The sequence below is a fragment of the Schistocerca nitens genome, chromosome 11, assembly GCF_023898315.1.
Source record: "Schistocerca nitens isolate TAMUIC-IGC-003100 chromosome 11, iqSchNite1.1, whole genome shotgun sequence".
Classification (NCBI taxonomy): Eukaryota; Metazoa; Arthropoda; class Insecta; order Orthoptera; family Acrididae; genus Schistocerca; species Schistocerca nitens.
The window spans coordinates 65880611-65899549 of record NC_064624.1 but is presented as its reverse complement, the minus strand read 5'-3'; the positions used below and the strand labels follow the sequence as shown (position 1 = coordinate 65899549).

At 41.2% G+C, this 18939-nt stretch overlaps 1 protein-coding gene across 2 annotated transcripts in view; it reads left to right on the top strand.

Moving 5' to 3' along the window:
* LOC126212942 (uncharacterized) overlaps positions 1-18939 on the top strand; it is a 485086-nt gene that overhangs the window by 266580 nt on the left and 199567 nt on the right. For both annotated transcript variants that reach the window (XM_049940460.1, XM_049940459.1), the window contains exon 12: positions 12338-12475. In XM_049940460.1, coding sequence (XP_049796417.1) covers positions 12338-12475 — 138 coding nt within the window. The remainder of the gene's footprint in view (positions 1-12337; positions 12476-18939) is intronic.

Below are 18939 nucleotides of genomic sequence, written 5' to 3'. Positions count from 1 at the left end.
GAATAGAACTGGGGAGAAGAGTTTGCGGCACAACTTGACAAGAAGAAGGGACCAGTTGGTAGGACATGTTCTGAGACATCAAGGGATCACAAATTTAGCAATGGAGGGCAGCGTGGTGAAAATCGTAGAGGGAGACCAAGAGATGGATACACTAAGCAGATTCAGAAGGATGTAGGTTGCAGTAAGCACTGGGAGATGAAGAATCTTGCACAGGATAGAGTGGCATGGAGGGCTGCATCAAACCAGTCTCAGGACTGAAGACCACAACAACAACAACAACAACACAGAGACAGGAAGTCGAAAGTGAAGGTAAAGTAACTTGATTTCCGTTCACTGTGGGCGGTGGAAAGTGAAGATAAAGTTGAGTTTGGCACCACTCTACCAGTCTTGTACATGAGCCTTCTACAAGCCCATAAACGCTGTACTCTGTACAACATCACTCGCAAACTTGTGCTACTAGGGTTGGCGGTTATTGCTGAGACAACTAGTTTTCGCTAAAATTGTTTTTTTTTTCAAATGCCAGTTTAACCTGTTGAACCCCTACAACACAACCGGTTTCTCAAATAGCCGATTTTCGATTTTTTTTGTTCTCATTACTTCGTGTAATAAATCTAGAAATCGAAGAAACACTGAAGAATTTTGACTCACCGACGCTCAACGTACAAAGGCAAAATGTTACATCAAATCGGAAAAAAGACTTACTTGATCTACTATTCTTCTATCACAAAAAATCACCGGTATTCTGCTACTGGTTCTATTTTTTGAAAGTATTCTCTTACTGATTATAATTTTTTGAAACTCTTCTCAAGAATCATATCACTATTTGGGAATTACGAACAGTCAGTGCTGAAGGGCGGAAACTGGGGAGAAAGCCTCTATTGGAGTGTTAATTTGTCCACTGTCATGGGCTACAAGCAGGTGGAGGCATGTTGTAAAGACACAGGCAGCAGATCAGCTACTTTCTATTTCCACTGTATACTATGAGTGAATTGTTGATAACTTTTTAATTTATTAGTGTAACCGCAATTTCCTTCCTCTTTTATTATTTCATAGAAATGGCAGGCAAATCTCTAATCTCCCAAAGCAAATGACGCATTGCACTTGACTCCTACATACCTTGTAAATATAAAAATACTTCCAGACTAGGGTTGGTGGCATTCTACAATACTACGGATGTCCGCCGACAACAGCGAGAAACTACCGTACAGACCTGGTCAAGTACGTGGGGGAAGGGGGGGAGGGGGAGCGGGGGTGGCGGCTTTGTTAAAGAGGCTCTTAAAAAGGTAACGTTTTTCATTTTACTCTGAAAATTCATTTATTTATTTATTTATTTTATGTAATAATTCATTTGAGAGGTATTCGTACAAGTGGTACTTGGCCTGTTAAACTACGCAAGAAAAACTTTTGTTAAAAGAAATGGTTCAAATGGCTCTGAGCACTATGCGACTTAACTTCTGAGGTCATCAGTCGCCTAGAACTTAGAACTAATTAAACCTAACTAACCTAAGGACATCATGCACATCCATTCCCGAGGCAGGATTCGAACCTGTGACCGGAGCGACCGCGCGGCTCCAGACTGTTGCGCCCAGAACCGCACGGCCACTCCGGCCGGCTTTTCATAAAAAATTATTAGATTTGGCTATAGGATAACTTCAAATGAATAAAATTTTGAATCAGTGTATTGCTTCTTTGCTAACAAAACGCAGTTCACAAGGGAAAGCCCTCAGACACGGCCCACTGATTCGGCCCAAATTTTGCAAGTCGCTTGTGTACAACTTAAAACGAAGGAAGGATTAAGGTATTTTGGCTGAACACTCCCACCCCCTCCCCTCTCTTCCAACGCCTCTCCCCCTCCCCGCTCCCGTTATTGTGAAAACCACCCCTAAAGATTGTGACGAGCAATCGACTTAAAATTGGCGGGATCGATAAGCCGGCACGGTAGCTCAGCGGTGAGAGGCTGGCTGCTCTGTGTAATAAGAGCTGAGTGAAGGGATCAACGGATGTCATGTGACGTCCGCTACGATCAAATACAACGAACAATAATGTTTCCTGTTTCTGTCGATGTAACTAGTTTTTGTTTGTTGTGCGATATCTTTCAGTTGCATAATCTGAATTAAGGAGGATTTACACCCTTCGACCAGAGCTGAAACATATAGTTGGGAGCCTAAAACAGACGACGGCAAGCGGGAAGTTACCGACGCTGCGTTTTCGTTTGTAAAAGTGTTGCAAGACAGATGTATTATCAGTGGACTTCCCGAAGCAGGCAGTTCTGTCTCTCCGCATTCCAGATTGATAGGAGCGGCTATCGAGCGATTTTTGGATCTGACGACCGAAATGACTTTTGTTGGTACTGATGAACTATACCATGAAGGCGAAGCAGAAGGTGATTCCAGTGGAAGCTATCACAACTAGTGAATCGCAAACTTGTCACAATACTTTGGAAATGTCCACGTCGCGGGCAATTTGTGCTTCACCTGTTCCCGATGAATATTACGAACCGGTTACTAAACGGCTGAACTACGGCACTATACCCCTTGAAGTAAAAGTAAAGCCGCTATCGCTAGCCAGGAATCATCCAAATTGGAACTTACAAACACTGCAAAAGAACAGACGAACAACAGCCCTGAAAAGGAAGAAGGACCTAAAATTGTGGGAAAATGATATTGTTAAATGAGGGACACGATACGACAAATGCCAGGCGATAAATAAGTGGACATAACGACCGATTTGTCGAATCTGGTCGTCGTAACGAGAACCTAACAACGGGAATAATCCAGGAGTGGGCTGCAGGTGCAGCGCCTCAGTATACGACCGACAAGGATTTTACGTTTGCTGCATCATTATCTTGGGCAAGCAATTTCAAATCGGAATAAAAAAATCGTCAACGACACGTCTCTAAACACGTCTCCCACAAGGAGGTCGAAAATATAGAAGATATACAGAAAGTGGCGGATCTTTTGGTCACGGCGTCACTTATGACCGGTTTTAATTGAGATTACGTGATCGACACCAATCAAACAGGATGCGAGTATCGGGTGAACATTCGACGCACGTTATCGCATAAGGGCGAAGAACGAATCCCTGACACATTTGGCAGTAAAGAAAAAAGACTAACTCATTTCTACACGGCGTAATATGTCATCACAGCCTCTGGAAAAGTGTTGCTTAAGGTTTTCCTGTGTATACAAGAAACGAAGGTTTGAGAAATTTGTTTGCCTACCTTTTCATTATTCCTTATTGATTTACTTACCTCGTTAACCCTCCTGTCCCTGTCAATTGATATATGGAAATATACAAACGAGAAGGATAACATCCGCTACGTTTCCTAGAGATTCGAACCCGGATTCTCCGCTTCCCACACAGTTACCTTAGCCGTTGCACAATTTTTTTTAGTCATCTAATTTTGTTCGTTGCCTTTGTTCGGGGTGGACGTCCCATGTCACCCGTTCTAGTTCGTTGTTGATGGATTCACTCTTTTTTTTCTCTTTTTTATGACAGAGGGCAGCTAACCCTCCGATCGAACACGCTGAGCTACTGTGCCGACTAGGTTTTCTTAAAATCGGGAAGGTGTTGAGCCAAAATTTCTTAGAGTACCGCACTTCGTTTTAGGTTGTACGCAAGCGACCTGAGCCGAATCGTTCGGCCATGTCTAAGGCCTTCCCCTAGTCAGTCTTCTAATATAACTTTCACTTTCGAAGAGCAGGAGAGTCTTAATGTTAGGCTGAATAACTTATAAAGTCAAATGGGATCAAATTTCTTTTAACAATAGCTGTCTTTCTCCTAGTACAATCTCCTATTTAAATTTACAGCTTATCTGAAACGAAATCAGATTTTCTTCAGCACATCAAAGCATCCAAAGTTCCTAAATACAAACGAAAATTTTATTAAATATCTTTCGTTTCATTAAAATGGTCAATTTCCTTTACTGATCAAGACTTTCTTTTAAATTATTATTTCAAATATCAACTTGAAACTAAATGAAATTTATTTACAAACTAAAACGTAGTACACAGATTGTATGAGCTACAGTTTTGGGATCTTACCGTTGAGTCATGAGTTAATTGGAACTACATTCTAATGTATGAAATGTGATAAATCAGTTTGTATTTATCCATCATAATAGTCTTGGCTACTAATAACCTACGCTATGATGTACAACATACGTTGTCGTTTGTATGACGTTTACTTACACATATGTTAAAGTTGTGACGTCTGGTCTCACTGCTGGAAAGATATTACGAATGAGACATTTCACAGTAGAATATCACCCTTGTAGTGAAACTTGGACATAATACTGGGTGCAGAAAAATTGTGTCAGGAAATTTTAGCCTGGATAGCTGATGGCCGTAGGAATCAAAATAACTTATGTTGTGTAGGTCGACAACGGACAATTTTTAAACTACGGAAACTTTGCGCCAAGCAGTCCAATTGGCCCAAGGGTTGCCGTGTTGCCGGATGCTCTGGACAGCGCATGACCACGAATGTGTATGTATCACGTTGGGACAGTGATGGGGCCATGGACGTTGTATGTGTGAACCGACACCTATACCATTGCCTGTCAACTGACGAATGGCAACATGGCACTCCTACGACCAATCGCAGCGGCTAGTTTCCGTAGTTTAAAAAATTGTGCGTTGTCGACCTACACAATATAAATAATTTTGATTCCTATAGGCATCAGCTATCAAGGGTTAAAATTTCGTGACACAATATTTGTCCACCCTTTATATGGCCGTACCACAAGTGAGGCAAGTTTATGCACAGATGCATAGTACAAAATGACGATTGATAGGCCGGCCGGAGTGGCCGAGCGGTTCTAGGCGCTACAGTCTGGAATCGCGCGACCGCTACAGTCGCAGGTTCGAATCCTGCCTCACGCATGGATGTGTGTGATGTCCTTAGGTTACTCAGGTTTAAGTAGGTCTAAGTTCTAGGGGACTGATGACCTCAGAAGTTAAGTCCCATAGTGCTCAGAGCCATTTGAACCATTTGAACGATTGATACCCGTCTTCCAGTGCAAAAGGGTCATTCGATACTTAAATTGAGACAAATTGTTCTGGAGAACTATTAGCAGGGCAAGCTTGGTACTTTTATGGCTTTAAATTGGCATCACTGGGATAAGCCCTCATCAGCTGATGTATCAACATTGTTTTGTTTATAACCTCAAAAATACATTTCAACATGGCGAGTCGGCTTGAAACTCCACATTAGTTGAAGAACGTTCTGTTATTCGTATTTTACTTGCTGAAGGCGAGAAACCAGTGAATATATACTGTAGAATGTCTAAAGTTTATGGTGAAGGTGGTATGAATCGTCCAAATTTTTACAAGTGGATAAGGCAGTTTAAAAATGGTCACGACTCAGTGACTGACGAACGCCGTTCTGGCCGACCAGTAGCAGTTTCAAGTCTCTCACTTGGAAGTGGAACTGGTGACATTATTCCCACTGACCGCCGTGTGACTGTGGAAATGATAGTTGATAAGGTTCAAGTTAGTACTGGTACAGTTCATAACATTATCTTTCACAATATGAAGTACCGCAAAACATGTGCAAGATGGATCCCAAAGGAGCTGACGCCGCTACACAAGGAAACAAAGCTGGGTGTGTGTGCAGAGCTAAAGGAACGTTATTAAAGAGAAGGTGAGCACTTTATCAACAAAATTTTAACTTGTGATGAAACTTGGGTTCACTATTATGAGCCGGAACCAAAATGACAAAACATGGAATGCGAGCACACCAACTCAACTGTCAAGAAAAAATTCAAAATCCAAGCATCAGCAGGAAAAGTCATGTTGACGGTGTTTTGGGATGCTGAAAGTACTGTTTTTGTGATTATCTCGGAGAGCACCGTACAATGAACAGCCAGTACTACTCGAATTTGCTTTTAAACCAGCCAACTATGAGAGAGAGGCATCGTGGATCCCAGAGCAGAGGTGTGAATCTCCAGCAAGACAAAGCGCGTCCTCATATTGCTCAACTAACCCCTGAAACCATCGAAAAAATGGGCTGGGAAGTACTGCCTCATCCCCCTTACAGTCCTGAGTTAGCACCTAGTGATGTCCACTTGTTTGGTGCACTGAAGGTGGCCCTACGTCGGAAGAGGTTCCAGGGCAACGAGGACGTGAGAAAGTTTGTGGGAAATTGGTTGAAACATCAAGATAAATCGTTCTTTGCAGCTCGAATAAAAGAGCTTGTAACCCGTTGGAAAAAGTGCATAAATGTTCAAGGGGAGTATGTTGAAAAGTAGAAAATGTATAGTTTTGTAAAAATAAATGCTTTTTCTCCAGACTAATTTGTCTCTTTAATTATTGAATGACCCTCGTAAAGTAGATTTTGAGCCTCAAAAGTCTCCGAACAGATGTTCGGCTCGCCTTCGACGCATCTCTTTTTGTTTAAGCAGAGGGGCTGCATCTTTAAGGGAACTAGAATCTGTCAGTAAAGAAAGGAATTCGGAAGGAATTGACTGTGGCCTATAGTAAGGGACCACGCCGGTTCCTGTCTAAGTTGAAAATGGCAAACCATAGAAAACCATTTTCAAGATTGCTGGTGGATGCATTCGGCCCACGCCGGCTCCTGAATCTACGGACTGCTAGCTACACGCCGCAGGGTGCATAGCTATTCTGGTCGGTGGCGAATTGGGAAAAACTGGTTGCCGCACATTGTTTTCAAATAAAATAATGTGGATCACAACAAAAGATGTAATTCTGAAATTGCATATTTCTCCTTCAGTTGTGCATGTTCTGTCATTTGATTGGGCATAAATGCATGCATATTTTAAGATTTGATAGTCCAAGAAATTCTTGTACAGTTATTATAGTATTACAAGAGCGTAAATAGATTTGAACTAAAGTGGGCGGGATGCAGGTCGCCCACTACGAAAATACTCTAGAAACGAACTAACTATAGAGTGTGCTGTCATCACACATCCCTTCCCCAAATGCTCCGTATCAGAACCGGTTTTCATAATTTTAGTACCGCCTGGGTGATAAGACTGATCAATATTTTACCATTTGGGCTGGTAATGATAGAAATATGAGCAATATTTTTAAAGAAATGTAGCAATCGCCGTTTGAGCGATGTTTTTGTTGAGCCGTGACGCTTCCGGGCAACAAAGGTAGATCCAAGTGTATTTTTACGAACTGACTTTAATATTATTTGTAGTGCTGTTTATCGCTCTACTGAATATTGAAATACTGCATACACAGACTGCCACCAGTCTCCAAATAACGTGTCGAGTGCTAACGTTAAACTGCTGTAGATACTTAATTAGGCTATTACGGTAGTGCATACCAGTCACGGGTACAGAACATCCTAAAATGGGGGCGCTAAAGATACCTTGAGGTACATTTACTTTTACCCTAATAAAAATTAATCAAGTCGCATGTAAAGTTAAATAAAGTTTTTTTTTTTTTTACATTGATTCTACACATATACAAGAGAATGCCATCTTATGTTATAAAAAAGTTACAACTGTGGTTCTCTTCCTTAAATGATGAATTCTATGCTCCTATTCTTCCTGGCATATTGGTTAATTGCATTGTCAATAGGACAGAAAGTCTGGAACTTTTATTGTCGATTCCGTTCTAGTTCATTCGATAGAGTTCCTATGTAGTAACAATGGGTTTTTAAGAATTTTCTCGAAAGTCACTGTTACCGGAGGTATACGCATCTATAGTTTCGCATACACGCCACGCAGGATTAGCCGAGCGGTCTGAGGCGCTGCAGTCATGGACTGTGCAGCTGGTCCCGGCGGAGGTTCGAGTCCTCCCTTGGGCATGGGTGTGTGTGTTTGTCCTTAGGAAAATTTAGTTTAAGTAGTCTGTAAGCTTAGGGACTGATGACCTTAGCAGTTAAGTCCCATAAGGTTTCACACACATTTGAACGTTTTTCCCATACCTAACTCGTGTTACGTTATTAGTAAAATTACCGTTACGAGTCTCGCAGCAATATTTTTACTGAGAAATTACTATCTGTCTATATCCGGGCTCCGCTCCAGCTACTGCCGGGTCTGGGCGCTGACGAGTCCTCTCCATTTGGCTCGGTCCTCCCACCACTTTTCTTCCTCCACTTGCTAGCAGGTCACACCTCTCCTTTCCACAGATACTCTCACTCCCGCTTTCCAACGTGTTCTTGGGCGCCCTCTTGCTCTTTTCCCATCCATCTTTAGTTCTTCCATAATTTTGGGGAGTCTCTGCCCATGCATCCTCTTAACATGCCCATACCATCTTAATCTCTTTTTTTTTCAATTTCTTATATCATACTTTCTGGTTTAAGATCCTTTCTAATCTCTACATTTCTTACTCTGTCCATTCTTGTTTTTCCCTTAACTGCTCAGAGAGATTTCATTTCCGCTGCTTGCAGTCTGCTCCAGTCCCTTTCTGTCATTGTCCATGTTTCTCCACCATAGGTGACAATAGCGAAGTAATAATTCGTATACATCAGGAGTTTTCCTTTTTCTGAAACTTCCTTATTCCAAATCAGGTGTTTTATTGTTTGCTAGAAATTGCCTCCCTTCTGTAACCTCCTATTAATTTCGTTAGTTATTCTTCCATCCCTAGATATTTCACTCCCTAAATCAGTGAAACTTTCTACCACTTTGAGGGGTTCTCCATTCAAGGTAATATTTCCGTTGATCCCTTTCTCTCTTTCAAAAACCATTAGTTCACTCTTATCTTTATTTATTTTCACTCCATACCTTTTCATCATTTCCTTCCACACATTAAGTTGTAACTATACATCTACAACTTTATCACCCCATATTACCATATCATCTGCAAAAATCATCTTTTCGTCTCTTTCTTTTACTATATCTTTAACTGCGTATTCATTCCCTCCATCACAACATTAAAAAGTGCAGGAGATAGAATACTTCCTTGCTTAAGTCCTTGTCTTATTTCGAAGCATTCAGAGTTCCCCAATGGTGTTCTAATTCTACAATTGTGTCTCCTCTACATTGTCTTTATTACATTAATGTATCCAGCATCTATATCTATCTTTTTCATTTCTTCGCAGAGTCTTTCCCTGTTAACTGACTCATATGCCTTTTCTATGTCTGTAAAAACCATTATCACCTCTTTGTAATACTCCCAAGTTTTTTTCCATCAGTTGACAGATAGAAAATATCTGGTCGATCGTGCTTCTTCCTTTCGTAAACCCATGCTGTTCTTCACTCAGCTCTTTTTGTATCTTTTAACTTATTCGATTTAGCAAACTTCTTTCAAAAATCTTGGCTGTGTGACTCATAAGGGTTATTCGTCTGTAGCTTTTGCAAAGTCTTTTATTGCCGTTTTTGAAGATGGGAACAATGTCTCCGCTTCTCCAATCGTCAGGTATTGTACTATTTCTCCACACACTTCAAATTACTATGAATTACTATAGTTAATACCTCACAATCAACTGATCACTCTCATTCTTGACTAATGTTCACACTAGCACTTGCTACAACTAGGACTTTTTACTTATTCATACTTCATATTTCTGCTTCTGAATGTAAACCAGCTTCCTGTTGGGCGAATAGTCCGTATTTATAACGCAACGTATCGAACGTTCTCTGTACAAGAAAACAATAGAATATTCGCGACTTTTCTCGAAGAAGTGCCAGGCAGAATAACGTATGGAGATCACTAGAACGGCCGCGACTTTTCTCATAGGTATGTGTTAGCTATCTATGTGCCAGACGGAAACGTACAAAATACGATGACGCGGACGCGCGTGCTACATAGGAAAGTATTACTACTCGATAAGTCGATTCAGTCGAGTCGACTGACGAAAGAAACGAACGAATAGCGTGCGGGTAGACTGACGGGGGCGGCGAGGGTGGTAATGCTGGCGGCCCCGCATGAAGGGGAGGGAGGGGGGGTGGATGCGCGCCCCGCACGCCCCCCATATGTATCCGCCACTGGTGCATGCGTATTTTAACTTACCATAATGCGAGTGGACGAATCAGAATTGCTTTTCGTCTTCTTTCTTATTACAAACTTATTCAGAGCTGGAAACTATCAGAACAGCACACAACACAAAAAGCAATGAACAGCACCACTTACATTAAATTCAAGTACAAGGAAGAACTGAGCTGATTAACAAAAAAGCATTTGAACTCGAATAAGGCGAACAATGTATAACAGTTGATCTTGGCTAAAGTAGGGGTAGGCGACAGCCGACAGGGCTGTCGACAAACCGTTAGTTTAAATCGGTGTTGGCAAATTGTAATGGAGCGGCCAAAAAGTTCCTGTTCGGACGCTCTACAGTCCAAAATTGGCATGCCACTCAAGAAAATCGCCTGGACATTCAGGTAATGATCCCATCGATGCTCCATGTTGATGACACTCTCTTGTCAAAACCCCGTGTCCTTCTGCGTGAACACCTGCGTTGTTGCCCGCTTACTTCCTCGTCCGACAGAAATCATCGCCCCTTTAAGGCTTTTCTTAAGCGACTATAAGTGTGAAAACTGAAGATGTTTTATATGACGATCACTTTGGCTTTAGGAAAGGCACCTGAGAGGCAATTATGACGTTGTGGTTGATAATGGAAGCAAGACTAAAGAAAAATCAAGACACGTTCATAGGATTTGTCGACCCGTAAAAAGCGTTCGACAGTCATAAATGGTGCAAGATGTTCGAAATTCTGATGATAATAGGTAAGCTATAGGGAGAGACCAGTAATATGCAATATGTACAAGAGCCAAGAGGGCATAATAGGAGTCGACGACCAAGAGTGAAGTCCTCTGATTAAAAAAGATGTAAGACAGGGATGTAGTCTTCGCTACTGTTCAATCTGTACATCGAAGAAGCAATGGTGGAAGTAAAAGAAGGGTTCAAGAGTGTAATTATAATTCAAGGTGCAAGGGTATCAGTGATACGATTCGTATAACATTGTTATGCTGAATGGAATGGTCTGATGAGTACAGGGTAGGGGTTGAGAGTAAATCGAAGAAAGACGAAAGTGATGAGAAGTAGCAGAAATGAGAACAGCACAGGCTTAACATGACGATTAATGGTCACGAAGTTAGGGAATTCTGCTACCTAGGCAGCAAAATTACCAACGACAGAAGGAGCAAGGAGAACATCAAAAGCAGCTGCTCACAAGCCACACATCACGCCGGTAAATGCCAAACGGCGCCTCGCTCGGCGTAAGGAGCATAAACATTGGACAATTGAACAGTGGAAAAAGGTTGTGTGGAAAGACGCATCACGGTACGCAATGTGGAGATCCGATGTCAGGGTGTGGGTACGGCGAATGACCGGTGAACGTCATCTGCCAGCGTGTGTAGTGCCGACAGTAAAATTCGGAGAAGGTGGTGTTATGGTGTGGTCGTGTTTTTCATGGCTTGCTCCCCTTGTTGTTTTGAGTGGCACTATTACAGCACACTGATGTTTTAAGCACCTTCTTGCTTCCCACTGTTGAAGACTAATTCAGGGATGGCGACTGCATTTTTCAACACGATCAGGCACCTTTTCGTAATTCACGGCCTGTGGCGGAGTGGTTATACGGTAATAACATCCCTGTAATGGACTGGCCTGCACAGAGCCCTGACCTGAATCCTTTAGTACACCTTTGGGATGTTTTGGAACGCCGACTTCTTGCCATGCCTCACGGACCCACATCGATACTTCTCAGCGCAGCACTCCGTGAAGAATGGGCTGCCATTCCCCACGAAACCTTCCAGCAGCTGACTGAACGTATGCCTGCGAGAGTGGAAGCTGTCATGAAGGCTAAGGGTGGCCCAACACTATACTGAATTCCACCATTGCCGATGCAGGGTGCCACGAACTTGTAAGTCATTTGCAGCCAGGTGTCCAGATACTTTTGATCACATAGTGTATATGTGAATATTAGCTGCAAAATGTTTCGCGAATACAGTTAGTAGTAAAGAATTAATAAATTAAGACGTCATGCCTGATACGGCTATTTTTTTTTTTTTTTTTTGGCGTGTACAGCGTAAATGCAGTAAGCGATAAAGCTTTTGCCTTTTACCATTTTGTGAGCGGGTTTCAGCGATAAATAGTTTCACGAAGGTTTTAAATAACGTGTAAAGTTAGTTAGAAGTTGCGATGTGCTTTCATTCTCAAATACTGGATCAATAAATTTTGGCTATACGCACGATGTGACGAACACCTATTTCTCCCCTTCACATCAACCCCTTTGATAGGTACGTGTCGCTTGCACCCACAGCGCTTCCTTGCAGACAGCAAGTGATATGTGTATCAAGTTCTGTTGAAATCGACGCTGGGGTTTAGGAGGAGATGTGAAAAATACTTGCTTACAAACATACATTTTTGTAATACGTATGGATTACTTAGACTTGTGGATATAAATTAATTTTTGTGTTTTGTCCTAGGTTGCGGACCAAACAGATATGGAGACAATTGTTCAAAACGCTGCTCATTTCTGAGTAGTGCATGTGAAGGGATGATATTTTGCACTAAAGAATTGTGTTCATGTGCACCAGGCTTGCAAGGAGCGAAGTGTGATACACGTAAGTACTGTGTTAAGCTTTATTTCACACGTTAATCCGGGTCTGTATTTACGAGTCAATGCGCCAATAGGTTTTCCTGACTTACGACTCTGTTTCTAATTGATTGTTTCTATTCATGCTGTTGACAGATTTTGAGATTTCTATATAATTTCAAGTGAGACTTGCTTTCCACAAACAAATTTAAAGTGTAGCAGCTGCTGCAGAGTATTAATACCCAATCTGTATCAGTGTACTGCAGATAGCAAGACACAGTTAAGTTTGATCCAGCTGGTAGACAGAAAATCTGTAAAATTTGTAATGGCTTTGTTCTCATAGCTGCTCCGTATCCAAGTTAAGCACTGTTTGCACGCCGTCTGGACTGGTGCTGGCAAACTTGGGAAAGCAGGCATGTGTTCACATGTGCACACACACACACAAAGATACACACACACACACACACACACACACACACACACACACACACAGGTGATGCTCCTATAAAGACACATTGTCACATTCATTTACTCTAAGTAACTGGCAGAAACTGGTTGTGCAGCTTGCTTCTACATCTACGTGATTACTCTGCTATTCACAATGAAGTGCCTGGCAGAGGGTTCAATGCACCACATTCAAGCTGTCTCTCTACCGTTCTACTCTCGAGCGGCACACAGGAGAAACGAGCACTTAAATTTTTCTGTGCGAACCCTGATTTCTCTTATTTTATAGTGATGATCATTTCTCCCTAAGTAGATGGGTGCCAGCAGAATGTTTTCGCAATCGCAGAGGAAAATTTTGTTTTGGTGATTCAGATTTGATGAGAATATCCCGTCGCAACGAAAAACGCCTTTGTTTTAATGATTGACACTCCAGTCGATGTCATCCGTCAGTCCCACCTGATGCAGATCCCACACTGCACATCAATATTGCAGAATGGGGCGGACAAGCGTGGTGTAAGCAGTCTCTTTAGTAGACCTGTTCCACCTTCTAAGTGTTCTGCGAATGAATCGCAGTCTTTGGTTCGTTCTAGCCACAACAATATCTATGTTATCGTTCAAATTTAGGTTATTTGTAATTGTAATCCCTAAGTATTAGTGGAATGTACAGCCTTCAATTTTGTGTGACTTTTTTAGATTTAGAAGGTTTATAGTATTAAATTCACACTTTTCTTGAATCAGGGTCGATTGTCACTTTTCACCCCCCACAGATATCTAAATCATTTTGCAAGTCGTTTCGGTTATGTGATGACTTTACAAGACGGTAGATGACAGCATCATGTGCAACCATAGGGCTACTCAGATTGTCTCCTATGTCGTTAGTATAGACCAGGAACAATAGCATGCCTATAACACTTTCTGGGGAACGCCGGATATTACTTCTGCTTTACTGGATGACTTTCCGTCTATTACTACAAACTGTGACCTTTCTGACAGGAAATCACGAATCTAGTTGCACAACCGAGGCGATATTCCATACGAAAGCGTTCTGGAAGTCTAAAAGTATGGAATCTATTTGACATCCCCTGTCGATAGCACTTCTTACTTCATGAGTATAAAGAGCTAGTTGTGTTTCTCAAGAACGATGTTTTATGAATCCGTGCTGACAATGTGTCAATAAATTGTAAACACAGTAAATGATCCGAAAACCCTACTGGATTTCAGTGTTAGTGATAAGGGCCTGTAATTCAGAGGATTACTCCTACTACCCTTTTTGGGTATTGGCGTGGCTTGAGAAATTTTCTAGTCTGTAGATACGGATCTTTCTATGAGCGAGAGGTTCCATACAATTGGAGGTATCTTATCAGCAAGTGTAGTGTAACGACGTAGGTTTTGAATAAATGATTTTCTTTTGACATATGACCATGTGCAGACTTCGTCACCTACGTCAGTTACAAAACACTTCAAAATTATTTAAATTCTTTTCAAAGTTGTCTCTGAGTGGTTCTTGAACGAAACTGTAATTAAAACATCATCATTTGAGTCGTATGCGCAGAATTACGTCACTCAGTCCAATTGGTTTGCGCAAACTTTTTTCAATTTAGATATCGTTTGTTTCTTCTCAGACATTATATTAATGCAAGTTATCTGCTTTAATAAAAATTAAAACCACATTGAATCAACTTTTAAGACTCAAACTCGCGATGAACGTTGTCAAAATTAATAATCTTGTTAAATAAATCACTAATGCTTCTTCCTTAATATAATTCTTCATAAATAAATTCTCGGAACACGTATTCAAACTTTTGTAGTATATAATAGTTTACTATCTTCCTATATACTACATATAGACGTGAACCTGAGCCTTCACAAGATAGGACTGAACATTTACATCATTAAACTTTTTATGAGGTCATTGTTGTAGAAACATTACAAATTCTAATTTTTTCAGTTTTTAGAAGCACGACGTAACAACTCGGTTTCAGGATCTTCTGTTGCTCTTTGGCTGTCGACCCGCGACGTGTAGTGGCCAGCAATTTTCTCTCTGGTCTCGGCAGTGAAGATGCTGTCTCCGTTCGTTGCGCCGCCCTCTCCGTACATGAAACATAAAAATAAATACAAAACTTTAGATGATTCACAAACATTACAAATATTACAAAATACATAAACAATAATTTAAACTTACATTCACCTGCAAACTGGGCTGACACTGGTGGATGGGTGACGCTACAATTTCGCGTCCCACTACACAATCAATCTGGACCTGAGGGCTTGCCTTTATCAAGTGATTTAAGCTGTTTTGCTACACCGAGGATATCTACTTCTATGTTTCTCACCTTGGCAGTTATTCTTGAATGGAATTCAGGAATATTTACTTCGTCTCCTTTGGTGAAGGAGTTGACTACAATTGATATGATTTACTCTAACTGATATACTACGTGATCATGGACACGTGATGTAGACACTTTCCCAGTAGTGACAGCATCCGCTCCTCAGGGCACGAACTCCCCAAGTTTGCGGAACTGATTCAGGAACCATCATGGTTTGTGACCAGCCAATCGGCCGTGGCACCTGTCTGTCTTCAAGACTTGCACATTTTGCTACAAGGTGACCTACATACCCCAACAAGGTTTAGGACATGTGGTCTTGGGAGAACAAACAAGGGCCATCGTGTCCTCTGCCTGTTCTTTGCATCATTATAACAACTTTTACTAGCGGCAGCACGGTGCTTCGTCTCGCTCAAAATATATGAAGCCTTAGGAGTACTGTAGAGAAACCAGTTGTCGCATGTAACGAGATTGCAGAATCTTGTATCGTCCGGTTTTTGAGAGATAATTACAGACTAATCAGGGACCCCAGTTGGTTCTGTGTGAACATCCGCTGCACGATAATGGCTGCATCATCAGCACGACCAGTAGTTGGTGTCACGAAATGAATTTCGTGTTACACGCTCAACTGTTCGTTCAATATTGTGGAAGGCGTATTATATCTCCAGCATAATTCATTAATTCGTAAGTGTAAATCAACACAATACGGCCATGTGGGTTGCTATTTCTTCGAGTAATTTCATAATCATACCAAAAACTGTTGTTTACATCATATTGGTTATGAATACTATCACAAGTGTAATCAGATTTGATGCATGATAGTAGTTATACGAAAAGCTTGAAGACCTGTGCACGGTTACCATCGAATATAACGTTCCCAACGGGGAGATTCAGCTACGGAGATAATAACATAATTTATGGCAGGTGTATACGATAGAAAACGTTTTTAATTTTATTTCATATTATTATTATTCACAGTTTTTTACTAACTATCAAATGGAATTGTTTTTGAGAACTTGTTCATATATGGTTTTAATCAATAACAAATTATCGCTAACTTATGTCTGTGTTATTAAGAAACATTTACAAAATAATATGGTGAAGAAGCGAGAAAGGAAGCAAGGAACATAGGGTTTAACGTCCCGGCGACATCGACGTCATTAGACATGAAGCACAAGCTGGGATTTAGGCAAGGATGGGGAAGGAAATCGCACGTGCCCTTTCAAAGGAACCATCCCGGTATTTGCCTGGAGCAATTTAGAGAAATCACGAGGTTGAACCGTTGTCCTACCGAATGCGAATCTAGTGTGCTAACCACTGTGCGACCTCGCTCGCGTGCTTTTTTTTTTGTTTTGCTTCTTTGTTTTGTTTTCCTTTTTTTATTTTTTGGTTCGGACCTTCACGAATTCTTCTCCTGTGCCAACCTATTCATCTCAGAATAGCAACGTACGTCCTCAAGTATTTGCTGGATCTACTCCAATCACTGTCTTCCACTACAGTTTTTGCCCTCTACAACTCCCTCTAGTATCAAGTAAGTCATTCTCTCATGTTTAAGAGATGTCCTATTATCCTGTCCCTTGTCAGTGTTTTCCAAATATTCCTTTCCTCTGTGATTCTGTGTAGAACCTCCTCATGTGTTGCCTTACTGGTCCACGTAATTCTCAACATTCGTCTGCAGCACCACGTCTCAAATTCTTCGATTCTCTTCTGTTCCGTTTTTTCCACAGTCCATGTTTCACTATCATACAATGCTGTGCTCTAAACATACATTCTCAGAAATTTCTTCCTCAAATTAAGGCCTATCTTCGATGCTGGTAGACTTCTCTTGGCTGGGAATGCCAGTTATAGTCTGCTTTTGATGTCCTCCTTGCTCCATCCGTCATTCGTTACTTTACTGCCTAGGTAGTAAAATTTCCTAACTCAATCTACTTCATGGCCATCAATCCTCAAAATAAATGTCTCGCTGTTCTCATTTCTGCTATTTCTCATTATTTTCGTCTATTTACTCTCAATCAATATTCTGTACTCTTAACACTGTTTATTCCATTCAGCAAATCTTGTAATTCTTCTTCACTTTCACTCAGTCTAGCGATGTCATCAGAGAATCCTATCATTGGTATCATTTCACGTTGAATTTCATTCCTGAACCTTTCTTTCATTTCCGTAATTGCTTGATGTACACACGGAAGAGTAGTCGCGAAAGACTACATCGCTGTCTTACACCCATTTTAATCCGAGGACTTCGTTCTTGGTCGTCCACTATTTATAATTCCCTCATGGCTCTTGTACAAGTTGTATATTACCCGTCTCTCCCTATAGCTTATGCCTATATTTCCAGGTCGATAAATCCTATGAACGTGTCTTAATTTTTCTGTAGTCTTGCTTCCATTATCAACCGCAACGACAGAACTGCCTCTCTCGTGCCTTTACCTTTCCTAAAGCCAAACTGATCGTCATGTAACACATCCTCAATTTTATTTTCCATTCTTCTGCACATTATTCTTATAAGCAACTTGGATGCATGAGTTGTTAATTTGATTCTGCGATAATTCCCGCACTTGTCAGCGCTTGCAGTCTTCGAAATAGTGTGGATGATATTTTTCAGAAAGTTAGATGGTACGTCGCCAGACTCATACATTCTACATATCAACGTGAATTGTCATTGTAAATTATCCTAAGGGCAAACACACACACCCATGCCCGAGGGAGGAGTAGAACCTCTACCGGAACCAGCTGCACTGATTTTTTTTTTCATTCCTCAGCGACTTGTATTTCTGTATTCCTGAATTTCCCTGAACATTTTTGTACTTCCTTCTTTCACTAACCAACTGAAGTATTTCTTCGGTTACACATGGCTTCTTCACAGTTGTCTTCTTTGTACTGATATTTACCTTTCCAACTTCTGTGACTGTCTTTTTAGAGATGTCCATTCCTCGTCAGCTATATTGCCTACTGAGCTAGTCCTTATTGCTGTATGTATTGCCTTAGTATTCCTTAGTACTTCCATATCCCTTTTCTTTGCATATTGATTCTTCCTGACTAATCTCTTAATCTTCAGCCTACGCTTCATCACTACTACATTGTGATCTGAGTGTATATCTCAATTTGAGTATGCCCTACAATCCAGTATCTGATTTCGGCATCTCTGTCCGACCTTGATGTACTCTGACTGAAATCTTCCAATATCACCCGGCCTTTTCCAGGTATACCTGCTCCTCTTGTGGTTCTTAAATTGAGTATTCCCTATTACCAGTTGGAATTTGTCACTGCATAGTCTTTCTGCTCTCGCATTCCCTGGGACTATTTCATCTATTCCTTCTCCCACAACTGCATTCCGGTCCCCCCATGAATACTAGATTTTCATCTCCCTTTACGAACTGAATTACCCTTTCAGTATCCTCATATACTTCCTCTATCTCTTCGCCTTCAGCTTGCGACGTCGGAAAGTATACCTCAACTATTGTTGTCGGCGTTGGTTTGCTGTCCATTCTGATAAGAATCACTGAACTGTTCACAGTAACACACTCTCTACCGTACCTCCCTATGCATAACGAATCCTACTCCCGCTATACCGTTTTCTGCTGGTGTTGATATTACCCCATACTCATCAGACCAGAAATCTTTGTCTTCTTTCGACTTCACTCCACTGACACCTACTATATATACGTAGATTGAGCCTTTGAGTTTCCCTTTTCAGATTTTCTAGTTTCCCTGCCACATTGAA